Below are 27,174 nucleotides of genomic sequence, written 5' to 3'. Positions count from 1 at the left end.
AAAAATTACTGGAAATCTGTACAATAGAGCCCCATTCCATTTTTGGAAGAATACATGTAATGCATTGCTGAATGTACAAGGATAGATGTGCATAGTAGAAGTCAGTTAAGAGGCTGTTATAGGCCTAGTAGAGAGCTGGCCAATTCTTCCCCTCCCTCTCCTATCCTCCCCTCCTTCTATGCAGCCAGGTATCTTAGGAAGTTTCACCTGCACAGCGCACTTTCATTACCTTTCTTTTCCAATACGCAATAGAAGTGGTGCCTTCTGTCCAGACTTTTAAAGCTTACTTGGACAGGATTTTGCTCATCAGTAAACAGGGAGATTTCAAAGGAAAAAAAAAAAAAAAAAAAAAGTAGTACACAAAAGTCTATAGAAGCATGCATACCTGAAACAATGTTAACTATGCGATAGGGAATGCCCAATGCCTGGTAAAAACCTTCTGCTGTGGCGATCATCTCATCAAACATTTCCCAGGACTTGTTATCATGAGGAGAGGCATAAACAAACTGCTCAATCTAAAATGTACACAAAAAAAACGAAAAGGAAAAAAAAGAAATTAAAAACACTAGATGATGGACATTTGACTAAAATATTTTGAAGTTACATACTCTTTGTTCTATCGAGTACCACTGTAAGAGGATTCCCATCGGTTATTGGAAAAAAAAAAAGTAACCACATTTTTTGCTTGTGTCATATATTGGACATAGGACTTAACCTCACCATCACACACTATCCAAAAGGAATAAAAACTTTAGATGGAATTCCACTTTAACAACAGTCTCAAGAGATGCTTGAGAGGGGACAGGATAGCGATTTACAAATACTTCAACTGCGATCCCAGCATAGGAAAAAAAGGATTCAGTCTCAGGGAGTGTAAGAGGACACAGGGCCACACAATGAGATTGTAAAATAAGCGGTTTAATCTTTATTCAACCTTACCTACTATGTAACGTAAGGCCAACTGGTATGACACCTTGTGTTTTATATATTCAGAGAACTTTGAAATGAACTCTAGAAAATGTATACTTAAGGACAATCTTGCACTAAAATGATAATACCTTTTCAAACTGATGCACTCTAAAGATCCCACGAGTATCTCTTCCATGGGAGCCAACTTCTTGACGGAAGCAAGTTGATAGGCCAGCATAACGGATGGGTAAGTCCTCGGGCTTTAACCATTCCTCACGATGTAAAGCAGCAATTGGTTGTTCTGATGTTGCGATCAAGTACTTTTCATCAATGGAGTTATCATCAGATTTTTCACTACCCTTTCCAATCACCTAAAAAAAAAAAAAAAAAAAAATAAAAAAATAGGTTATGAGTGTTTAAAGAAAGTGGTCAGTGAAAACAATAAAAAATAAGCCCACTAGTTCATTCATGGCTAGGGATTGCTTGAGTACCAAGTTACTTGCAACAGAGAAGGAAACATTCCATTCTAGATGTAAACATACTTGCTTAGAAAGGCAGAATGGGACATCACTTGGTATGAATTGCAATTACATTCATAGCCAGGGCATATATAATATGTAGTTACAAATACAGTAATCCCCCGCTACATCGCGGGTCAGTTTTTGCGGTCCCGGTAATTCGCGTTTTTTTTTGTAATGTTATTTTACTATATAAATCATTAAAAATGAAAGATTTTTGTGTTTTTCATAGCTCTTGCTCTGTCTCTAAGTATCTTTTATGTGTTTAAAAGAGTTTCTATTGTTTTAAAAGTGTGTTTAAAGACCTTAAAATGCTTTTACACGTACAGTGACAGTAAAAAAATCATGCCTACAATGCATTTTAATAGGGTTTTTCTATTTCGCGGAATTTCACTTTTCGCGGCTGGGTCTGGAACGTAACCCCCGCAATGGAGGGGGGTTTACTGTATACATGTAAAAGCGGTTGTAAACCTCCCAAAAAAATAAATAAATAAAAAAAAACATTTAAGACAAAGGCATAATGAGCTAGCTCATTATGAAATACTTACCTTAGAATGAAGCCCTTCCAGCGGCGCCCACTCACCTCTGAGATGGCCGACACGTTCACCTGTCTTCCTTCCAGGTTTGAGTCCTCCAGCCATCTGATTGGCAGAGGCCGCGATTGTGCGCCGCCGTTTACAGCACAGAATGTCACTCGCTGCATGTAAAGTAAATTTCTCCTAAACGGTACATGTTTAGGAGATATTTGTAGAACCTATAGGTAAGCCTTATCATAGGCTTACCTATAGGTAAATGTTACAGAGGGAAGTTTACTTCCCCTTTAACAGTCAAGATTTTTTTTTTTTCTTTTATATAATTTTGCCTTAAAGGAATATAATTGAATCCTATAAACCTTTTAAATGTATTCTATCAGCAAGAGTGAGAGACTCTGCCTAACGTTGCCTCTATTTTTAACACACAATTTTTTTTATATATTCTAAACATTAATTTGGGTGCTCTTTGGCCATCCTACCTTATGCAGGTCTTTATCAGAATTTAACAGATAGTTATGCATGATCAGATTGTGATATGTAGGAGTTACTCTTGTATAGTGTATCTATCTATCACTATACAGCATATCTTGTGCTTGTGTGCAGAGCCTGGGGCTGATGTCAGGGTTTAGCAATACTGAGCAGGAGATCCAATAGTCCATACTTATTTTAGTATGGCAAACATAAAATTACTATGCTAGGTGGCTGTGTGCATGGAGCCATTACACTCAGTATACCTTAGTTACACTAGGGGTTGAAGTATTCTTAATACAAGTCAAACACCTCTGTGCATGCCGTAAACATTGCAAAAGGTTGTAACTAATACAGAACAAAGTAAATATACAATACTTAGAAGTCCTATGGTTACAGAAACCTATAAACATTGAGGTTTGTTCATAGCATACCTTATACAACTCTTCATCAAACTGACTTAGTTGAGCTACTTCCTGCATTACTTCTTTCCTCATGAAAAAGGGTGTGTATATGGGAGTATAACCTTTCCCTGCTAGAGTCTGAAGTGCAAACTGGATAAGGGCTTGCTCCAAAAATACAAGTGGACCCTAAAAAAGGCAGAAAGAGTAGGTGTTAAAGAAGAAGATATTACGATAAAAAATACATCCCAAAGCAAAATACTTATGTACCTGTCAAGTACAAAAATGACTACAGTGACAAAAAAAAAAAAAAAATAATGGACAGAGGGCAAAAGACTAGTCACCATTATAGCCCGTGGTCTCCCTAGAGCTTTCCCCCTTTATTGACTTAACATGCACTGTTTTTCTGTGTGGAAGAAGACATCTTGGAGGAGGGGGGTAAACATTTTTGTCAAAGATCTTAGGACACTTTCACACTGATTCATAAAAAAAAAAAAAAACACACACCAACACACACCACATATGCGTTTTTGCCACAGGCCACGTGACTCAAAAACCACATCAAAAATGCAACAGTGTTTTCTATGCATTTCAAATGGGAAGGTGCATTTTTTGACCCCACCAAAAAGGCAGCAAGCAGGATTTTATTAAAACACAAACGGATCAGTGCGAAGAGTTCCAAAGATCATATGTTTTTTCTACCGCTTTTTTTTTTTTTTTTTACGCAAAAGTGAAAGATAAAACAGATCAGTGTTAAAGCAGCCTTACACTGCCGATACGTCGTGCAGCTGTGAGGCTGTTAGTGTAGAAGTGCCTACACACTCGTATACCAAGCAAAATGCACTGCTATTTTTTAGAATTCCAGACAAAAAACAAAAATGGGATTTTTGACTTTACCGTAAAATACATTTCCCTGATGTTCATTGACGGACACAGCTCCTGATTCTTCTTAACCACTGGGACGTCCCAAAGCTATGTTAAACATGAGGGGTGGGAAAAAAAAAAAAAAAACCCCAGAAGAAAAATTAAAGGCTAACCATAGCCAATTGGGTAATATGGAGCTCAACCATAAACAACTGGAGCTCAACTAAAAAAACCCCACACACAACACCAGGTCCTCTAAATGGCAGCCAGTAAAACCCTGCAGCCAAAAGAAGCATCCGCAGATGCCAACACATCCACTTTATTAAATGTTGTAAAAGTGTGCCCCGACGACCAGGTGGCCGCCTTGCAAACCTGCGTCACTGATGCTTGATGATGGAAAGCCCAGGATACACTATGGGCCCTAGTAGAGTGCTCCTCGACAGGGAAAAGGAACCTGACTCCTGATGCAATAGGCCTGAACCAGCGTCTGTCTGATCCATCTAGAAATGGTCACAGAAGATGCGGACAACCCTTTATGAGATCTGTCCATGAGCACAAATAGAGGAGTCTAACTTGCTAAAAAAAAAAAAAAAAAAAATAAAAAAAGAAGAAGGACTAGCTGCCAGGTACAGCCAGAGCATGCAAGGCAATTCCTTTTGGATGTTTAGTCTGGCACACAGTGAAGGCAACACAATGTCTTCATTCAAAATGACAGTCAGAGACCACCTTAGGAAGGAATGGACAGACAGGGCGAAGCACCACCTTATCCTTGTGAACCACCATAAGGTATATGAAAGGATAAGGTATATGAAAGGATAACACCGCCAGTTGTGACACCCTGCGTGCAGAGGGGATAGCCATCAAAAAGGCCTCCTTCCGGGATAGCACAAGCAGGGAAACCTCCCGAATATTTTCAAAGGGAGCCTTCTGTAGAGCTGAAAGCACCACATTAAGATCCCAGGGCAGCAATGGAGCCCACGCTGAAGGAACCAAATGTCGGACACCCTAAAGAAAAAAAAAAAAAAAAAAAGGGTATGTACCAGGGAGTGTGAGGCCAAGGGTCGTTAAAAAAGACCGCCAAAGCCGATACCTGGCCCTTGATGGTACTCAAGGCCAATTTCTGTTCAAACCTCCATTGAAGGAAGGTTTAGATCCGATCCACCGAGAAGGAGACTCACACTACGCAATGTACGTCTTCCAAGGATTTTCCCTGTCAAGTGCCAGAGAACGAAGCCACCTCTAGAGACCATGGATCCTTGTCCCATTTCACCAGAATTTCTTTAGCAGAGATCTTGTGTGGAACTGTGCAAACAGACCGTGTGAGGATGGACACCATCAGGCCCAGCAACTGCATGCAAGCCCAGAGAGATGACCATCTGCTGAACAGAAGCAGAATTGCAGACAAGACCAAGGGGAAGCGGAGGGGAGGGTGGGTGCCCAAATGGGAGGCAGTGGATTCAGCCACCCTCACAGGGTGTGCCTCTTTTCGTTTCCGACTGGTAGGCGCCAAAGCCACCACCGCCTCAATTTTCAGCCCGATCCGGGCTCTTAACTATCCACTCCCCCAGTCCAACAACCGCTGCAGGGAACCCAGAGGACATCCCTGCTCTAGTCTCCAACCCCCAGGGTGGCAGGGAACCCTGCTCAACCCCCCATTGTGTACCAGGAAAAACCCGGTCAGCAGCAACTCCAACCAGCCCCCCTTAAGAGCATGTGGCAACAGGCAGCTCATAACCTCACCAGGGAGGGGCCCAAATCCCCCCCGCCCAAAACCCTCCAGGAGTAGAGGGGGGGGGGGGGATGGAACAACAGCTACTTACCATACCAGGAACCAGGTGGGCACCACTCTGGACAGACCACCGATCCATTGTAATGTGGGTGCTGTCGGCCAGGAGAAAAGCTGCGGCTCAGGTCGAGGCCAGGTCGTATGCATACTCACGAGAAGTTTAACTCATAGGCCAGCCCCCGCCCAGTGGGGCTATGTCGTGGCCGACCTAGCGCGGAGCTGTGGTCTGCACACGCACACCAGGACCAGAGATCCCAGCAAGGAACTAGGTTCTCACTTCTGACTAGGCAGAAAAAAAACCTCCACCCCCCCGGGACTGCACATAGGCATAATAGTCAAGGTTTTTCCTGCCTAGCATGCTACTCCTGTAGGGGGCAGTATAACCTAACGGTTAAGAAGAATCAGGAGCTGTGTCCATCAAAGAATGAAAAAGAAATATTAATTGTACCCAAACAGGACCCTGAAAATTTACATTTCTAAAATGTCCCTATAATATAGGAAATCTTCCACTTTTTTTTTTTTGTGTGTAATAAAAGAAAAAAAAAAAACAAATAAAAAATGTCCCATGCATCGCCCTGCTGAATAAGCAGCATTACACTACAGAGAGTGTGTGCCTAGATTGCACGTGCATGGTCACGTTACACCAGACTTTTTTTCCCCATTTGATAAAAAGCAGGAAGCCTAGGCAGGTACAATGTAACCCCTGTATGCATTACAAGGCTTAAATTTTAATTTAAGTGAACCTTTTTTCCCCCCCTTTAAGTCATAGCTAATAAATGTACCATAAGTATATTTGCAGAACATTACAGTAAATCATAAAAGGAGTATGGATGCCCTTTATTGCTATGACCTGGCTGTGCTAAAATGTAGTACTTTTGAATCACAAACCCTAAACATGCAAGCTGTAAATCACTGTCAGAATTTAATTTCCTCAGTCAGTGACAAAGTGTTGAACCTGACAATTAGCATGACAGGCAGGAAACTAGCAATAGGAGAGGTCAGCAATAGCAGTTGACAAAGGGATTTAAAAAAAAATAGCCTAAATTATTTTAGAAAGTATGAATAATTAGCGAATATAAAAGTATTGAGTTGTTCAGCCTGTTTTATGTTCCCAAATAAGAATTTCACAATTTACTTTTTTTTGCTGCTGATGTGGCACCCACCTTGAGGAAATAGCCTCTGCTGCCAGCGACGATGGCACCTTTTTCGCCTTCAAAGCCATCCACCATAACCACAAGATCCACATGAGAGTACTTCTTTTTAGATTCACAGTCTCCAAATGTGCGCTCCACTTTGTTGTCATTATCCTAGATATGTCAGAAATACAAAAGAGCTTTGTTATACATCATAAACCAAGAAGCAGAAAATGTTTAGAAATATAAAGGGGTGTTCTTTTAAACACAAACAAACAAACAAACAAACAAACACACACACACACACACACACACACACACACACACACACACACACACACACACACACACACACACACACACACACACACACACACACACACACACACACACACACACACACACACACACACACACACACACACACACACACACACACACACACACACACACACACACACACACACACACACACACACACACACACACACACACACACACACACACACACACACACACACACACACACACACACACACACACACACACACACACACACACACACACACACACACACACACACACACACACACACACACACACACACCCCTTTCTACTAACTCATGTGTGCTAGTGACACAAAGGTCCAGAAGTGATACTACTTGGTCCAGGATTTTTGTATCAATTTCAACCATTCTTAACTACTTACCAGAACCATCCTTCAGTACCAGGACATTTTTTTCAGTGCTGCGATAGCCGACTTTAATTTACTCAGTCATGCAACCATGTACCCAAATTAAATTTTATATAATTTTTTTTTTTTTTAACAGCTTTTTCTGATAGAGCTTTCTTTTTGTGAGAATAACCACTTTCTGTACTTATTTGCTACATAAAGGAAAAAGATGACAAATCTTGAAATAAAACCAGTTTACCTTGTTATAAAATAGATCAAATAATAATACCAGGACAGTATAAACACCACAAAATTGTATCCTTTTTGGAATGTAGCTACCTCAAGGTGATTTTTTTTTAAGTGGTTAAACGAGGGGGCTAGTGTGGAGGATTAGGAAAGTGAATGTGTTAATGTACAGGTCACAGTACAGATGTGCAGCTTACACAAGGGGGGTGGGGGGGGGGGGTTTGTTCAGTGTAGTAATATTACTGCATTAACAACTAAGACAACAGGATTTCAGTATTCTCTGTAATTATACAGATTATCCAATTTTTGTCCTTTTTAACCTAAATTACTAAAAACAGATAACAGAATGAAAATGGAAGTTAATACCTCATCATTACTAATTGGTACAGATGGGTGCAGCAGGTTTCCGATTTCTCGAAGGCTTTCAAATCTCTCAGTCTCTAAACGCAAACGTTCTGTGTCAATTTCTGCAATTTTCTCATCTATCATGACTCGAAGTTTCTTAATCTGTGTTACTGATAACGTCTGCATTCGACAAGATTCACATTAATTTAATAAAAAAAAAAAAAAAAAAAACACAAACTATAAAAATTGTTATTGTAAAAGCAACAAGTGAAAAATTATTTCTTAGATCCCAACACACATTACTGTAGATGCTAACCCATCATTATAAAATCACTTACGTTATCAGGCAATGAAAAAATTATCTGCATGGTGCATGTTTCAAAACAAAACAGAACTATGGGCAAAACTTTTTTCCCTTATTTTGCATAAAGCAAGGGAGAGTTTTAACCAGTCAGATTTTTTTTTTTTTACCCTATCTATATCCCATTGTGGAGATTTCCCTTCACTTCTTGCCCCATAGCTATAAAGGAAGGGAGAGGGAAATCTCTGCAAATTAGGGGAATCTCTTGGGCCCCCAGAACTAGTGTCCCCTTAGGGAGATTTCTCTTCTGGGAACAATCCAAAATGTGGTATTTTCTTTTACTCTCATTGACAAATGGTGATCAGGACAAATAAAAAGGTGAATCTCCTTAACAAATGGCAAAGACCACAAAAAAAAACCTGGACAGGGGGTTCTAATCTCTCTCTCCAATCTACTCCAAACTAAAAAATAAAATGTTTTGCCTTTTCAGTTATACTTAAAACGGTTTTTCAGTAGTTACAAGGCCACTTAAACATTTATTTTGTGTCCAAAGGGAAGAGAACTTGGAGAATACAGTAAGGTCACTACACAGTCATGGACTTCCAACTGCCACACTCACTTCCTGCTATGCAAGTCTGTTGCTAGGACCTCCTATGCTAAAGCTTGTTGTGGTATATGTAAATGCTGAAAGTAATCATTTTAAGTCAATTCAGTTTTTGGGCTCACAAACAAACACTTTAATAGCTGGATACAAACCATTGGTATGCCAAGTTTAACAGGAGCTGCATTGGACAGAATGGGGGTCATTTACTAAAATTGGAGAGTGCAAAACCATGTGCAACTCTGCATAGAAACCAATTAGCTTCCAAGTTTTATTGCCAAAGCTTAATTAAATAAGCTGAAGTTAAATGCGGATTGGCCACCATGGGCAGCTGCACCAGATTCTGAGTGCACCAGTTTTAGTAAATCTCCCCCACTGGGTTTCATTTACTAAAACTGGAGAGTACTAAATCGGGTGCAACTCTAAAGAGAAACCAGTCAGCTTCCAGGTTTTTTGTCAAATCCTAATTGAACAAGCTGAAGTAAAAGAGTATTGGTTTCTATACAGAGCTGCGCCAGATACTGCACTCTCCTGTTTTAGTAAATCAACCCCAATGTGTAGCTACTGAAGCCAGTGTTCTGTAGCAAATGCTAAAACTTAGTTTAGGTAATGAATGGTTGTCTTTTTGTAATCACTGTGACAGTGATTACAATGTACTCCTTCTTACCAACAAAAGAGCGAGTAAGAAATATATGAAATTAGTAAAAACTCCTTTACAAAAACAGAGCCCTAGTCTATTACTGCAAGTGAAGTCAATAACCTCTTTCTAGCTTTCAAAAGTATTGGAATCTAGCAAGTTCGTTTTTCCTATTTGTTCACTATAGGTGAAAAACTGAATTTCATACAGTGGATATCAATGTTAGGCTGTTTTTGGATACAGCATTAACATAGAAGTTTTAAATGGAAAGGCTGGCAAAAGGCACATTAAATGCTTTACCTTCACTTACCTCTATGGTGCCCTTTGCAAGATATAACCCTGTGAATACACTGCTGTCCTTAATGGACTACTTTTGGTCCCTACTCATTGCCCAAATTGTGCCCAATCGTGAAATAATGTGCAGGGACCAGAAACCATGCTGCTTTGTGAAGTCCCTTCCATTAAAATGTGGAACTCTTATATAAAAACAACTCATAGCAAAATGGCTGCAATAAGATGAAATTATAATAAATTAGTGCACTTCCCATAAATAGGATAGGTTTCAGTTTCCAAATTATATGATTTAGGCTTTATTAAAGATTATCTGTGCAGGTAAGCAGTTTAAGTAAACAAAAGCTAAAAAGCTGGTAATTTCAGGAAGTAAACTGCTGGAAAAAGCAGAGCAAAATCAATCAACAAAATGCTTGCAAGTGTTAAAGGAAACTATTTACTGTCTCTCTGATGAAACCAGCAATGAAATAAAACAAAATGTACCGAAATACAAAAAAAAAAAAAAAAAAAAAAAACATACTTTTGCAAAATAAAATAAAAAGCAATGAAACCTTGCTGATGAAGGCACACTAAAAAAGCAGCCTAGATTGTCCTGCCACAAACACCATACAAATGGGTTCTTAGATTAGCGGCAACACAAAAAAACATTTGGCCATGTTAAATTTTGCCAAGGACAGCTCAAATGATTTGACAAATTAATTTTTAAATTTAACCGAGGAGGTTGTATAGGTAACATGGGAGGGCTGTTTTACAATTGTACTATAAGTATGGGAAACATAAGTCCCTGCCCACCCACGACATGGCACATTGGTATTACAGGAGCATTGGAAGAACATACTCACACTCAGAATTTCTGCAGTTAATTGGTCTACATCCTGGGCATTTTCTGGGAGTTCATCACTGTTACCAACAGGCTCTTTCTTCTGCAATGGCGAAAATATACAAAAATAAAATGTTTTTTCTTCAGCACACACACACAGCTCCCCATCAATAAAGAGAAAACATTTAGGAGTTGCAAAGTCAGAAAATGTATCCTAATACATTAGGATAAAAAGCCTTCTGTGAGCAGCAGCCCCCCTCTGCCCCACCTCTCTCCAGCGATGTCCACAAGTGTCTCGGCCGTCAAAGACTCTCCCTCCTGATTGGCTGACACACAGCAGCGGCACCATTTGCTCCCGCTGCTGTCAAAGTCAGTCGGGCGAGGGGGGGGGGGGGGGGAGAGGAAGGAAAGACTCCATATCTAAATGAACACAAGGAGCTGTGACTCGGCTCAGGTGCCCCCATAGCAAGCTGCTTGCTGTGGGGGCACTTGTCAGGAGGGGGCAGGAGCTCCAACAAGGGACCTGAGAAGAGTAGGATCCGGGCTGCTCTGTGCAAATCCACTGCAACAGAGCAGGTAAGTATACCATGGTTGTTATTTTTTTGAAAAAAAAAAAAAAATTACAATCACTTTAAGTTGGCTTCTTTTATTTATTATTTGATTACAAATATCTCTTGCCATTTCCTGGGATTAAACAATGATGTACTTGGGAAATCACCAATTTTTTCTTTTATACAAGAAAGCAGTGTACAGCGAAATAATGCTTACATTTTGGTATTGTTATCTTTTGAGCCAAGATCTGGACCAAGTACCCTTTTAAAACACAGTTTTGTGACATTTAGGCACCAAGCCCATCCCCTATGTGATGGAAGAAAAAAATTCAATAAAAACTGTAAAAATGTAAAAAGTTACACCCAAGCACATAAAATCTCACCCCCACATATATGGGCATACAATCGTAAACGCACGCACGGGGGCGCCAATGCCTGAAAACGGCGATTGCAATACACGTTACATATTGCAATAATTCCAGCATCAGACCCCCATCATAAAACGCTAAACTGATGACCTATACGGGGCTTTTAAGCGTCGCCCATAGAAAATATAGGGTACTGAAGTTTGTGGCTATTTCACAGGTGCAAACAAGTTTAAGATTTGACATGTTGAGTATCTATTTACTTGGTGCAACCTTGGCTTTCATATATTTTACAAAAAAATTGGGTCATTAATTGCGTTTTTTGTGACACCTAAAATTAAACTTTAGACCTTTGTGGTAATATCGTGTGAAATAGAAAAACCTGGAACTGCCACTTTTATTCTCTAGGGTGTCTGCTTTTAGAAAATATATAATGTTTGGGGGTTTTCTGTAATCTTCAGACCTAAAATAATTTTCTAAACGTGTGCAAGAAACGCAAAAATGGCGCTCTAGTGGTAGTTAAACTACTTGTTAAATAAAAAATATAATTTTTTTTAGCTGGCTCCTAGATTCAAAATTTGTCAAGCCCTGCTCTATACAACCTTCACTGACAGCCTAAAGCCTCGTACACACGATCAGATTATTTTTTGTTGCATAGATCGAAAATTGTCGTACGACAGAATTCAACTTCAGATGTGATGTCATGTGTTGAATTGTTTTGTATGTATTCTTACGTTTACGAGCATTGCACTTCATTTTTTTTTTGGACGAAAACTGTAACAATTCAAAGAAATCCGATGTTCTCTTTAAGTACGATAAAAATGTTATACATCCAGTTTGTTGTCTGAGAATTTGTAATCCGCTGTTGAAAGCACTATATGAACAATCCGAAAATTGGCAGATTGCTTGGCGGACGAAATTATACTTCCAATTTTCTTACAGGCCTTTAACACAAGATAAGGCATGGAGTTCCAGGCATCCAGACATGTACAACATCAAAATACATTAATAATTAGTTGCAATGGCAAAGTGAAAACATCAAAAAGGTATATATATATATATATATATATATATATATATATATATATATATATATATATACACATACATATACATATACACACACACACACACACACACACACACACACACACACACACACAAAAGATGATGAAGATTTTAAAAATAAATCTTATAAATATCACCTGAGAAAAAAACAAAAATATGTTAGTGGTAAGGACTTGCATTAGTTTTACCTTCATTTTTTCCCCAATGGTCTTGCTGCAGAGATTTTTCTGCTTGTTCAGGTTGTCTGTTTGGAACCTGCCTGTAAAAACACAACATAACAGGGATGCAATCACCTTGTTAAATGAGCACATAAGCACATGCACAAAATACTATTGAAGTAATAATCCTGAACCAGGGGCAAGTTGACTATAGATCTCATGTTTTTGGCTACATATCTGGTCTTTCAGCATCTTGAAAGAAAGCTTTTGTCTCATCATGTGTAAGCTAACATCAGATTAGGACAGGGCTCATAATTTCAAGTCCTGAGCTACTAGCCAGGCCTTAAGGGTTACTCGACACCAGTTGCCCCACCTATACGAGACCCCCCCCCCCATCATGTGACCATAAATAAGACATGCTGTGCCTTGTAGTCCTATATGAGACCCCCCTTAGGCATGTGAATAGAAATATGGAATGCTGAGCCTTGTAGTCCTATAGGAGACGCCCCCCCCAACCATGTGACCATAAATAAGACATGCTGAGCCTTGTAATCCTATATTAGACCCCCCCCCCCCAACCATGTGACCATAAATATGGATTGCAGCCTCACCTGTGCAGGAGAATAGAGAGGAAGAGGAAAGGCGGCCGGATAATCAGAGCTGGGATCGCTGCACTGTAACATCTTTCATTTGAATTGCTGGGCGCTCAGCTTCACACGTAGCCCGCTTCCTGGCTCGGCTCCTATGATAGACGTCACATGTACCGGCAGTGTTCTGTCTATCAAAGGAGCTGAGCCAGGAGGCGGGACTACATGTGAAGATGAGCACCCGGCAATTCTAATGAAAGAAGTTACAGTGCAGCGATCCCCGCTCTGATTATCCGGCCGGCTTTCCTCTTCCTCTCTCGTCCGCAATCATTTTCCACTCGCAAAACGCGAGCAGGCGAGTGGAAACTTTAAGGGCTGGATTAGGATATAGGACAGGACAGGTGTGCCTGGCATTATAGCCTGGGCTTTAGCTGTACTGGCCCCTTCCTAATATACAGACACTCCATTACTGAGTTACTCAGTAACACCGAGCAGACATTTGTGCTGTAGACTATTGGGAAATACACAAAGCTTTGTCTTACTTGTCTGATTTGCTAATGCTGGATACACACTATACAATTGTCTTTCGATTTTTCCCTTGAGATTTACCAAAACCCTATAATATGAGGTCAAATCTAAACACTTTCAATTTGTATGCAGTCAGGCAGGCCCTTGCACTACATAGTTGAAGGTAAATCTAAAGGAAATCAAACAACAAAAGACGCAGTGTGTAAGGTGTATCCAGCTTTAGCCTGTTCTACTAAAATCCTATAATTGTGACTGATGTCAAAACTGTGCGACCACAACCTTCAATGGAAAGAAAAAAAAAAAAAAAAAAACTGTTCCCAATCCTAAAAACTTTGGCCTTGTCAAGTGCAGGGATGCACAGTTCCTCCATACCTCAGCTGACTTCTGGCCCAGGTTGCAGGAAGACTTTTGGCTGGACTCAAAGTCTGCTTAGAAAACAAACCCTCCTCCTATAAGGCTGCATTCACATCTGAGCGTAGCATCTTTGAGAATTTTTTTTGCGTCATTTTGGTGGGTTTTCATGCGCGACTTTATAAGGAGTTTGAGCTTAGGCGTTTTTTCTTTATTAGCCAATAGAAAAAACTATCATCTGTTGCATTATTTGTTACTAGGCATTTCAGCTTATTTCTTATTATTTTTCGTTAGGGTAAGGGGTTAGAAAAGTTAGGTTTAGGATTAGGAGTTGGGGGTTATATATTATTTCATTTTTTTTGGTTAGGGTGTTACTACTACTTTAACAAATAAATGTAAAAAAACAAATAAAAAAATCATAAATACTAAATACATTCAATAAATGAGTACTAAGTAATGATAAGTAACCCCTAACTTAAACCTCTAACTTTAACTAACCCCTAACTAACCGTTATAAAAAAAAGAAAAAAAAAAAAAAAAGCTAAAACACCCTAACACAAAATAAATACATTATTATTCCAGGAATAGTAATTAATTTTTTAGGGGCGTTAGGCATTTGTGTATTTTTTTTTGTTAATAATTTATTAGTTAGGGGTTAATTATTATTTACGTATTACATATTATGCATTTACCTAATTATTTATGAGGTTTTTTTGTGATTTATGTATGGGGCCTGACTGCTGGGCACCCCAGCCATGAGATCTCTTTGGGGATGAAATTGTTATATTACGTATGACCAGAAATTGATTGTGTTACAGCACACAGGAAAACCCTGGGTTGCACACAATATTGGGCCTTATAAATACAAATTGCTGTTGTGCTCTTGATTGGTCATGATAGGTGATACAAGAATAGCTTAATCAATGAAACAGTCTGGAGAATTTAATAAAGACTTTACCTTTACATTTTTCTGGTGTTCGTTCTCTTCTAAACTATCTGCGCCTAATTCAGGCAAGTATTTATGCCAGTTTTGATAACATGACATGGGCAACAAATTCAGGTAGCTCTAATTAATTATACTTTATAAACCTGTCATTAAAGACAATTGTGGTTTTTAGAGGCCAAATGGAATTCTAAACAATTTCTACAGGAATCCTGTTGAGTCTCTGCAACAGCATTGTACGTGTTCGCAGCAGATGTGTGTATCTGGATATGTTGGAGCCTGGCACAGAGGTTGACCTGTCCATACTGGATCCCCCTTTTCCCAGCCACAGTGCCCATCACAGAAGACAGTCGAATGGCTAGGGAATTTTCTAGTTGGGTGGGCAGAACCTGATGGGAAACTCAGAGACTAGTTGCCAATTGGGTCCGCCTTCCTTTTGATTGACAGTACATAGCAGGAGGTGGATCCATAGATACCCCCCTGGGAGCTTGTGATTTCCTGAAAATGAGCATTGTAGGGCTGCACGATATTGGAGAAAAAAAAAAAAAAAAAAAAAAAAAAATCACATTGCGATATTTTTTCCCCAACGATATATATTGCGATATTGTTTCCTCTTCATTGCATAGGGAACTGGGTGGGAAGTATCACAGCAGGTTAAGAAGACAGTGTGGTGGAAGGCAGAGAAGTCGGGACTCACAGTGAGTAGAAGAACACAGCCTGACATCCGTGGGGGGGCAGAGGGACGCCGTGGAAGGAGGGCAGAGAGGGATGCGGCATCTTTTGATTTGGGGGAGAGGGGGGGTTAAAAGAACATGTATTGGGGGGTGCTTTGGAAGGGGAGAGGACCCCCCCCCTCCACCAGCAGAAGTACCCTCTCCTCCCAAAGCACCTCCCAATACATATCCTCTTGCACCCCCCCAATCACTCCATCATGGGTGCTACTTGCCCTTCCTGGTTACTGTGCCCCCCCTCCACTGTATCTATAACAATACACAGACCTCAGATCATCAGCGCGGCTCTGGCAGTGAAATCTCCCTCCTCCCGGGTTCCTTCTCCTGTCTGTTTACATCCGCACATGTGCAGTGTGAGGGGGATGCTCAGTAAGATGTGTGGGCTGCCAGTGGGGAGAGAGGTGGCAGCACAGCCTCCCAATGACGGTCACAGATAAACATGGTAGTGTGGCTCCCGATGGCAGCTGCAGAGAAGAGGATCTCATCAGGACCATATTGGATCCTGTGTGGGTGAGAACCTGAAGCGTGGCCAGGTAAGTGAGACAGCAAGAAAAGAAAGAAACATTTATAGGATTTATGGGGGGGGGGGGGGGGTCGGAGTTTAGAACCCCTCTTTAAATTCCACTGAGTCTGTCCATAATGTAGTTCGTCCTCAGTCAGCTCCCCCCAGCCACTGCACCAACACAGATAGACATAGGGAGACATTCTGTAGTACAATGGGTGGAGTCTAAAAGGGAACTCTGTGATTAGCCCTGCCTGCTGTCAATCAAAAGCAGGTGGCCCTGATGGGAAACCAGTGTCAGCTCCTTCCACCCAATAGGCCCTGAGGAGACTAGTTCCCCATCAGGTCTGCCTCTCCTATGAGCTTGGCACTGCTCAGATCAGTTCTGGATGGACCGGACATACATGAAGCCATGATTTCACCTCTCCACCAACACCCTATAGAAACCAATGTGTTCATTCTAAATCCAATTACACAGTTGGGCATATTGTGTACTGATACATGAAAGCACCACTTTTTTTTGCGTCCAAGCCTTTTTTTTTTTCCGTGATCTAAATGCATCTCAGTGGCTTGTACACACAGGGGTGTAAACTTGCGCTGCAGTTAGAATCAGAAAAAGAAAAAAGGACAAACCTGCATTGCTGGTTAGTATTTTACACACATAGGGCGTATGTCAAGAAATACATTTTTATGTGTAAATATATGCACTTGCCATACAAACAATCCTCTATAGAAATATTCTACCAGGAATCTGATGTTCACACATCAGTACAATGTGCAAGTGCTCCTAAAAATATTGATACACCTGTATATGGAGTGACGCATAGTCCCTGCATTTCCCCCCACACCCACAAGGTGTCAGATCAGCATGCAGCCAGTGCTGATAGCAGATATATACACTATGGTACACGGGGGAGGGCGTAACCAAGCCTCCTCTGTAGCTGGCTTGCGGCAGGATTGCATCAGATGTGAGGCCAGCACATGTTCCCCGGCTCCGCTCTGTACATACATATATGCATACATAGAGAGTATATACACGGCCCTGGGCGAGGCTCTCCCTCCACAGAAAACCTTACACTCTGCTCGCTCAGGGACTCACATTTCCTCCATGCCGCGTCTGACTGGAGCAGAGCGTCCACCAAGCCCGGGTCCTTGAACCTCTTCCTCTGTGTCTCCCGTACGAGCTCCGGGTTCCCTCCTTTGTCCTCACGGAACAAGTCCAGGTCCAGCACCATAGTGACAGCAGCAGACTACACCAACACAGCACACAACCCAATGATGCAACACCGGCCACTCAGGCAGGAGGGAGGGAGCGGAGCTGCGGGGTGGCGTCACGCGGTCATGTGACCACCAAGCGTGTAGGAAGGGGCGGGCTCTAACACGGAACCGTGCTCCGCACAAGGGATGGCGTCTCATTTCAGTGGAGTGCTGCAGCTGACCGACCTGGACGATTATATCGGGCCATCCCAGGTGTGTCAGTGTGTGTAATGACAGCAGTGTCATCGTCCCTAAGGTGCTCTGCTACTGAAGGCCAGAGAAGTGAAGGACACGTGGATGTCACATGACCTGTAGCAGGGTTGGCTGTGTGCAAGATTGGGGGACCTGTCAGGAAGGGTGGATAGGATTGTGTAGTTCCTGGACCGACTTGTCTGCATTTTGTACAGCTTAGCATTGTCATGATAAAATTATATTGTCAATGTAGGAATTGAATCGTATGCTAGCTCCGAAGGCAATGGGTTCCTTGAGCGATGAGCAGTTTCTGCCTCCAACAAAAAACTACTGATAACAATAGCTATCTGTAAGAGAGAAGTTCTTCCCATTAGGCAATCTAAGAAGGCCTGTGTCTGCTTACCACCGATAAAAGAAGGCCCTTTTTGTCCACCGACCATCCTTAAAAGACCACCTGTGCGAAAAGGCCCTTGTCCACGGACCGCCCGTGCGAGAAGGCCCTTGTCCACGGACCGCCCGTGCGAGAAGGCCCTTGTCCACGGACCGCCCGTGCGAGAGGGCCCTTGTCCACGGACCGCCCGTGCGAGAAGGCCCTTGTCCACGGACCGCCCGTGCGAGAGGGCCCTTGTCCACGGACCGCCCGTGCGAGAAGGCCCTTGTCCACGGACCGCCCGTGCGAGAAGGCCCTTGTCCACGGACCGCCCGTGCGAGAGGGCCCTTGTCCACGGACCGCCCGTGCGAGAAGGCCCTTGTCCACGGACCGCCCGTGCGAGAAGGCCCTTGTCCACGGACCGCCCGTGCGAGAAGGCCCTTGTCCACGGACCGCCCGTGCGAGAAGGCCCTTGTCCACCGAACATGTATAGAAAAAGGGCCCTTTCAGATGACCATCTATAAGAAGGGCCTTCTCCATTAACTCCCAATGTAAGAGAGCTTTTTACTAACCACCAAAGAAGTCTCTTCACCTCTGACCACCAGTGTAAGGCCTCTTTCCCACTCGTGCGACTTGTTCTGCAACTTGGGACGAAAAAGTAGCATCAAAAGTTGTACCCCATGATTTCCAATGAGTACTGTTCATATCTCTGCAACTGTCCCTGCACCACTGTGGCCTGACTTTGATGCGACTTGAGGTCCATAGACCTCAGGATTACACAGGCATTGCTTCAAGTCATGTGACTTTCAGGTCGCACAAGTGTAAAAGGGACCTAGGGTTTTTTTTCACTTTCTGGCAAAGTAAGCAGGCATTTTTACTGACCACCAGCGGAAAGAGCACTACAGTGTTCACTGTCTGCATTTATCCTAAAATATAACTAAAGGCAAAACTTTTTTTTAGTTTTGGATAGAGTGGAAAGGGATTAGAATGCTTGTCTTTTTGTATTGCTGTCCGTGCCTTTGTTAGGGAGAGTCACTCTTTCTATTTGTTCTGTTTACCATTGTCATTGAAAGTAAAAGAAAATCCCACGTTTCAGACTGTCACCAAAAAAATAAGAGGGGAAATCTTCCAATGGGGACAGTAGTTCTGGTGATGTGGGGGTCCTCAAGAAGTTACCTTAATTTTCAGGGATATCTTGTCAATTCCTGTTTGGCTATGGGACAGGAAGTAAAGGGGAATCACCGCAATGGGATACAGATGGCGAAATAAAAACCGACAAAGAGTTTAAACTCTCCCTTGTTCTATCCAAAATGAAAAAAAAAAGTTTTGCCTATAGTTCTAATTTAAGGTTTTATTAATAATATTTCTTTCACTGCTTTATTGTTGTCAAACTCCTCATTTATTGTTAGATATGCAATTTACTGTTTACACAAATGTCCTATTAAGACCCCATTCACACTGGGGCGACGCTACTTCCCGGGGCGACCTGTGAAGTCGCGGTGCGCTGCTCGCACCGCGACCTCGGAGCGGCCGGCACGGACTTCATATCATTGAAGTCTATGCAGGTCGCTCTGGGTCGCCCCAAAGAAGCTCCGGACCCTTTTTCTAAGTCGGAGCGACTTGTGTCGCTCCTATTAGAACGGGTCCACAGCTTCTCTGTGGAAGGCGACCAGTCAGGCGACCAGGTCGCCTGACAGGTCGCCCCAGTGTGAACGGGCTCTAATAGTTAAAATAAAATAGAAACAAATAAAAATCTCTGCAGTAAAATAACAGTTGAAGAGAGGAGACTAAGGAGTTAATTTGGGCTGATTAGAGTGAACTTGGAGTTTAATAGAGGAACGTTTAAATATTAAAAACTTGTCAGGTTGCTTTAAAAGGATATTAAAGGCTCGCTTTGAAAAAAACAAGCAAAAAAAAAACAACAAACATCACACTTACCTGCCCCAGAGGAGGACAGTGCAGAACTGCGGCTGACAGAGGCACATAAACTGACCACGGTGTCAGGGCTCAGCAGCCATGATATACCCCGGTCAGTTTACGGGGGGGAGAATAGAAACTGGCAGGATCAGCCAGGTTTTTTAGGTGATAGAGGGGGCCAAATGAAACGGCACAAGCACTGTGCGTATAACATGCTTTAACCTCCGGCGGTATGATTCTTTCTGATTTTAGGTGCTGAAAGCGGTACAATTATTTTTCATGTAATTCTTAAGGACGAGCAGCCCAAACCAACTATTTACATATGATTTTTTTTTACTGTGCGTTCTTTATAACATCTCAGGTATGATAAAGTTTGGAACACAAAATCAAAAATTATAATATAAATAACTATAAATAAGTTAGCGTATATGTGTGTATATATATATATATATATATATATATACGTATACATGTGTGTATGTGTGTGTATATATATATATATATATATATATATATATAGTACAGACCAAAAGTTTGGACACACCTCATTCAAAGTTTTCTTTATTTTCATGACTATGAAAATTTATAGATTCACACTGAAGGCATCAAAACTATGAATTAACACATGTGGAATTATATACATAACAAAAAAGTGTGAAACAACTGAAAATATGTCATATTCTAGGTTCTTCAAAGTAGCCACCTTTTGCTTTGATTACTGCTTTGCACACTCTTGGCATTCTCTTGATGAGCTTCAAGAGGTAGTCACCTGAAATGGTCTTCCAACAGTCTTGAAGGAGTTCCCAGAGATGTTTAGCACTTGTTGGCCCTTTTGCCTTCACTCTGTGGTCCAGCTCACCCCAAACCATCTCGATTGGGTTCATGTCCGGTGACTGTGGAGGCCAGGTCATCTGTTGCAGCACCCCATCACTCTCCTTCTTGGTCAAATAGCCCTTACACAGCCTGGAGGTGTGTTTGGGGTCATTGTCCTGTTGAAAAATAAATGATGGTCCAACTAAACGCAAACCGGATGGAATACCATGCCGCTGCAAGATGCTGTGGTAGCCATGCTGTTTCAGTATGCCTTCAATTTTGAATAAATCCCCAACAGTGTCACCAGTAAAGCACCCCCCACACCATCACACCTCCTCCTCCATGCTTCACGGTGGGAACCAGGCATGTAGAGTCCATCCGTTCACCTTTTCTGCGTCGCACAAAGACACAGTGGTTGGAACCAAAGATCTCAAATTTGGACCCCTCAGACCAAAGCACAGATTTCCACTGGTCTAATGTCCATTCCTTGTGTTCTTTAGCCCAAACAAGTCTCTTCTGCCACTCATTTTCCTGTACTTAGCTGCTTTTTTTTTTGCCATAATACAAATTCTAACCAGGGCCGTCTTTATTCTTGATTGGACCCTGGGCAAAAATTTTCTTGGGCCCTCTTGAATCCACTTATCAACTATTTGGGGCCTCAAGGGGCAGCTGCTTTGGGCCCCACAACAATGACTAGACCCGGGGCAGCTGCCCCTTTTGCCCTGTGTTAAAGACAGCCCTGATTCTAACAGTCTATTCAGTAGGACTATCAGCCGTGTATCCACCTGACTTCTGCACAACACAACTGATGGTCCCAACCCCATTTATAAGGCAAGAAATCACACTTATTAAACCTGACAGGGCACACCTGTGAAGTGAAAACCATTTCAGGTGACTACCTCTTGAAGTGTGACTCTACAATTTTCATAGTCATGAAAATAAAGAAAACTCTTTGAATGAGAAGGTGTGTCCAAACTTTTGGTCTGTCATATATATATATATAAATAAATAAAAAGTACAGTAAAACTGCAGGAAAGGGCACTGAGGGGGCAAACTAATATCAGTTTATTTTATTTTGCAATGAAATCAGTGTGCTTGTGTGTATAACTTTTCAAATTTGCCACCGGTTTCACCCCCCTGCGAGCGTCACGTCGCAGGAGATGGAAGCTGGGGCTCTACAGCATCGGGCGGAAGATCCGGCCGCCGTATGCCAAAGGGTCACATCGCTGGATCCCGGTGACAAGGTAAGTAACCTCTACAAGGATCCAGCGATGCTCCCTGGCGGCACCCCGACTGTGGCTCGGGGTTACCGCTTATGGCAGTGAAATCCCACCCCGAACCACACTCGGAATTCCGCCAGGGAGGTTACGGGAACAAGATCTGGGTTTTTTTTGGGTAACAAATGCTTTAACTACTTCAATACCAGGCACTTTCAACCCCTTCCTGCCTAGGCCAATTTTCAGTTTTCGGAACGATTACACTTTAATGACAATTGCGCGGTCATGCAATAGTGTACCCAAATTAAATTTTTATAATTTTTTTCACACAAATCGAGCTTTATTTTGGTGGTATTTAATCACAGCTTTTTTTTTTTTTTACTAAAAAAGAAAAAAAGTGAATTTTGAAAAAAAAAAAAAAAAAAAAAGGTTTTCTTAGTCTGTCAATTTTCTGTAAATTTTGTAAAAAAAAAAAAAAAGTAATTTTTCTCCCTCGCTGATGTGCGCTGATGAGGCGGTACTGATGAAGCATGCAAGAGCGGCCTTTCTGGGGCGCCGTATATGATGTAGTCTCGGAACGAGAGCCGCACTGCTCCGCTGTCATTTGACGGTGGGTGGCAAGTAGTTAAGCCATCCTGACTTATTCTAACTTATAACCCTCCCCCCTGCCAAGTAGAAAGTTACCACAAGAAGACAACTGTGACATGCTCAAGTAGTGACTTTGTTCATGCCTTCAAGCTACAACAACCACTGCCTGTGCAGCAAACCATCATAGACTTATATAGGGCTGTCTTGTGAGACTGGAGATACTTGGAAAAAGCTCTATACAAGTCTATGGCGTTTACTGTGAAGGCACAGTTGGATGATGTCAACAGTGCCACTGTTTGAGGCAGGCATGTTTACACCTGGCTGTCCTGAGGGTTAGTAGGTCGTTTGGTGGAAGAGAGCTATAGGGTAGAAAAGATCAGAGGGCTAGAGAAGACACATTAGTCAAGTTTTTATTTAATTTACACTTGCCTTTTAAGTCTATCTGTAAGGCTCATGCCATGTCTGTTGAGCTACATTTTTCTATTCAATAAGGCACATGTATGGTTAATTATTTTCATGTGCAATATGGTTACATTTAATGAAGGGTCAACATTTAGCAAATCACATGGTTGATGATTAAATGAGGCACACCTAAGTATGCAGGCATCTGTTGTAAAGCTGTCCACATAGACCATCCTCCTCACCGCCGTGAGTCTATAGTCATGACCAGGAAGACTACTCCGCAGTAGAGCGATCTGAAAGCGGGTCTTGAAGCGCTCGTGGAGAGCAGTGTGGAAGGGATGATGTCGATGGTGGTGCGGGGGACAGTCTATGTGGACTGCCTGCATACTTAGATGTGCCTGTTTTAATCAATAACCATGTGAGTTGCTAAATGTTTTACCTTTATTAAATGTAACCATATTGCTACACTAGAGGTGCCTTTCTGCTCTTTTATACTCCTTTGTCACATGTCACTACTTGTATGTCACGACATCGCTTGTTTATCAAGTCAAAATTTATAAAGATTTGCTTGTCTTGCAAAACGCTCTCAAACCAAGGTTTTATTGTATTTGTGTATATATCTGCACACTATATTCAAAAGCTTCAGCAGCAGACACATCATATTTACAATTTTCGAATAACATACATTATTGTTTGTATTTCTCTATAGGATTGCATTAAACCAGTTAAAGTTGAGAAGAAGCCTGGAAAAGCAGCAGCGAAGATCCGAATTGAAGACGATGGGAGCTATTTTCAGGTTAATGAGGTGAGCTGAGTTTGATTGAAACAATACAGGTCTGTTTAGCAAGGCAAGTGTAAACTAATAGAAAATCTAATGATTACAGCCAGTGTGTTTTTCTGGTCTACACCTAAGCTTTTGGATATTGCAGCATGTGAAATCATATTTCTTAGCATTTGTATTCAACAATGTTAAAGGATAAATTCAAGTTTGGGAGCATGTTGCATGTTACACCCATATTTAGGGTGTAACATGCTCCAGCAACCACCAACCCCGCCCCCCCCCCCCCCCCGCACTTCCTCATTGGCCCCTCTGTGACAGCGGGCAGGGGTTCTTCACACGGCGTTCCGGAAATCGCCGTTTGTTACACTGCGATCGCAACACGTCTGTTTGTGAGTATATTACTTTTAAATAAACTTCGTGGACTATACAGATTACACTATGTGGGCATATTTCTTTTTGCACATCTATGGCCTTTGAGATAAGATCTCTATGCACTGGGAACGTGGTTTCATATCCAGTTAGGTAAAGTCACTACAACTATCTTTGATATCAAGAGGCTTGCTACTCCTGTTGGGGTTTGGTGATCTGGTGAGTGTGGTCCTAGAAGAGAGAGGGGGAGCACACATGTTTTACCATAATCACATATCACCATTGAAGTACTATTTATTAATATTATTTTCATCCACAGTGCATATGGACATTTTTTGCACTTAGTCACCTTATAAGGAAATCATTTATGTGCGAGTTTATTTATAATTTTTGTGTGTGTGCTTCTATGCACATGGTTTTGGACTTTATCTTATTTATTATGCACATGGACACCTTTTTTTGCACTTTGTTGCTTTATTGGGATTGAAATATGATATATTATTAGTATTATCTATGTATTTATTCTTCTATATACATTATGATTGGTTTATCTAATTGTTTATTTGCACTATAGCATCACTGGGATTTCAGGAATAGAGGGACTTATTCACCTATCCCTAGTCTATATCATCTTCATTTATTTATATATAATATTTTTTTGCTCCAGGCAGCGCCATTCACCTCCTAGTTTTATATCTGTGAATGAATGAACTACAACTACCGTGTGCCATTGTTACATAGTTACATAGTTAGTGAGGTTGAAAAAAGACATCAGTCCATCCAGTTCAACCTATGATGCGTGTGTGTGTTTGCTTTTAACCGTACATTGTATACCCCTGTATGTTGTGGTCTTTAAGGTGTCCATCTAATAGTTTTTTGAAACTATCAATGCTCCCTGCTGATATGACTGCTTGTGGAAGAGAATTCCACATCCTTACCGTTCTTACAGTGAAGAACCCCTTACGCACTTTAAGGTTAAACCGCCTTTCCTCTAGTTTTAGTGAGTGGCCACGTGTCTTATTGTATCTCCTTTCTCTGAATAGTTTGTTCCTTATGCTCGGGTCACCAGTACAGTATTTGTACATTGATATCATATCCCCCCTCAATCGTCTTTTCTCCAGAGAGAAAAGGTTCAGGGCTTGTAGTCTTTCCTCATAGCTGATGTCCTCCATTCCCCTAATTATTTTTGTTGCCCTTCTCTGGACTTTCTCCAGTTCCAGCACATCCTTCCTGAGGACCGGTGCCCAGAACTGGACAGCATACTCCAGATGTGGCCGGACCAGAGTCTTGTAGAGTGGGAGAATAATCTCTTTATTTCTGGAGTGAATCCCCTTTTTTATACATCCCAGTATTCTGTTGGCTTTGCTTGCGGCGGCTTGGCATTGCATGCCACTGCCAAGCTTGTTGTCTACCAGTACCCCCAAGTCCTTTTCCATCCTAGACTCACCCAGAGGTTCCCCCCCTAGTGAGTAGCTTGCTTTCTGGTTTCTGGCCCCCAAGTGCATTACTTTACATTTATCAACATTAAACCTCATCTGCCATGTAGTTGCCCACCCCGTTATTTTGTTCAGGTCTGCTTGCAAGGTTTCCACATCCTGCATAGAAGATATTGGCATGCCTAGTTTAGTATCATCTGCAAATACTGAGATTGTGCTAGATATCCCCTCCTCTAGATCATTTATGAACAAATTAAACAGGATTGGTCCCAGGACAGAACCCTGGGGGACCCCACTTTCCACACCCGCCCAATCCGAGTACTCCCCATTAATCACCACCCTCTGTACTCTCCCCTGGAGCCAGTTCTCTATCCAGTTACTCACCTTCTGATCCATACCTACCTTCCTTAGTTTGTACAGTAATCGTTTGTGGGGAACGGTGTCAAAGGCCTTTGCAAAGTCCAGATACACCACATCCACAGGCTTACCTTTATCTAGGTGGCTGCTCACTTCATCGTAGAAGGTTAATAGATTGGTTTGGCACGAACGATTTTTCATGAATCCATGCTGATTACTACTTATAATACCGTTTTCATTACTAAAGTCTTGTATGTGGTCCCTTAACATCCCCTCCAAAATTTTGCAGACTACAGATGTTAGGCTGACCGGCCTATAGTTACCCGGGATATATCTCGGCCCCTTCTTAAATATTGGTACCACGTTGGCTTTTTTCCAATCAGCTGGCACCATACCCGTCTGTAAACTATCCTTAAAGATCAAGAATAATGGTCTGGCGATCACCTGGCTGAGCTCATTAAGAACCCTCGGGTGCAAGCCATCCGGTCCCGGGGATTTATTTATGTTAAGTTTCTCTAGTTTGGCTCTAAGTCTATCTTCTGTTAGCCATGGTGGCACTTCCTGAGGTGTATTATTTAGTTCGGCCTTACAAGCTGGGTTTGTGTAGCCCCCCGATTCTTTTGTGAAGACTGAAGAGAAGAAATGATTTAACACTTCCGCCTTTTCTCTGTACTCAGTGGCCATATTTCCTTTATCATCTTTTATGGGGCCAATGTGTTCTGGCCTCGCTTTCTTACTGTTTATATACTTAAAAAACTTCTTGGGGTTCTTTTTGCTCTCCTCCGCTATATGTCTCTCGTGTTCTATTTTAGCCGCCCTGATTTCGTCTTTACATTTCTTATTACACTCTTTGTAGTGCTTAAATGCTGCCAATGAGCCCTCAGTCTTGTATTTTTTGAAGGCCTTTTCCTTAGCACTAATATGCATTTTTATGTTGGAGTTTAGCCATCCAGGGTTTATTTTTGCTCTTTTAAATTTATTTCCCTTTGGAATGCACTGGTCAATCCCCCTGTTTAGTATACTCTTGAAGCACTCCCATTTTTCCTCCGTGTTCTTTGTTCCCAGGGTTCTATCCCAATTGATATTTTCTAGCAGTGAGCGCAGTTTAGGGAAATTGGCTCTTTTGAAATTCAGTGTCCTTATATTACCCCTCTGCTTCCTATTA

The 27,174-nt window shown here is 41.8% G+C and overlaps 2 protein-coding genes across 2 annotated transcripts in view; one reads left to right on the top strand and one right to left on the bottom strand.

Moving 5' to 3' along the window:
• Positions 1-17,568, bottom strand: part of SARS1 (seryl-tRNA synthetase 1) — a 35,780-nt gene extending 18,212 nt beyond the window's left edge. Inside the window, exons 1-8 of the mRNA XM_082244702.1 lie at positions 17,410-17,568; positions 12,699-12,769; positions 10,549-10,629; positions 7,898-8,056; positions 6,643-6,786; positions 2,863-3,018; positions 1,059-1,280; positions 386-515 (exon numbers count right to left, since the gene is read on the bottom strand). Of these exons, the coding sequence (XP_082100828.1) occupies positions 386-515; positions 1,059-1,280; positions 2,863-3,018; positions 6,643-6,786; positions 7,898-8,056; positions 10,549-10,629; positions 12,699-12,769; positions 17,410-17,545 (1,099 nt within the window). The 5' untranslated portion in view covers positions 17,546-17,568. The remainder of the gene's footprint in view (positions 1-385; positions 516-1,058; positions 1,281-2,862; positions 3,019-6,642; positions 6,787-7,897; positions 8,057-10,548; positions 10,630-12,698; positions 12,770-17,409) is intronic.
• A 56-nt stretch (positions 17,569-17,624) lies between these two features.
• The window catches only part of CIAO3 (cytosolic iron-sulfur assembly component 3), a 53,470-nt gene continuing 43,920 nt past the window's right edge, over positions 17,625-27,174 (top strand). The window contains exons 1-2 of the mRNA XM_082247213.1: positions 17,625-17,780; positions 23,776-23,871. Coding sequence (XP_082103339.1) covers positions 17,715-17,780; positions 23,776-23,871 — 162 coding nt within the window. The 5' untranslated portion in view covers positions 17,625-17,714. The remainder of the gene's footprint in view (positions 17,781-23,775; positions 23,872-27,174) is intronic.

This window comes from Pelophylax lessonae (genome assembly GCF_965119305.1).
Source record: "Pelophylax lessonae genome assembly, chromosome: 2".
NCBI lineage: Eukaryota > Metazoa > Chordata > Amphibia > Anura > Ranidae > Pelophylax > Pelophylax lessonae.
Note: the sequence above shows the minus strand (reverse complement) of the source record. Positions and strands in the feature narration are given on the sequence as shown.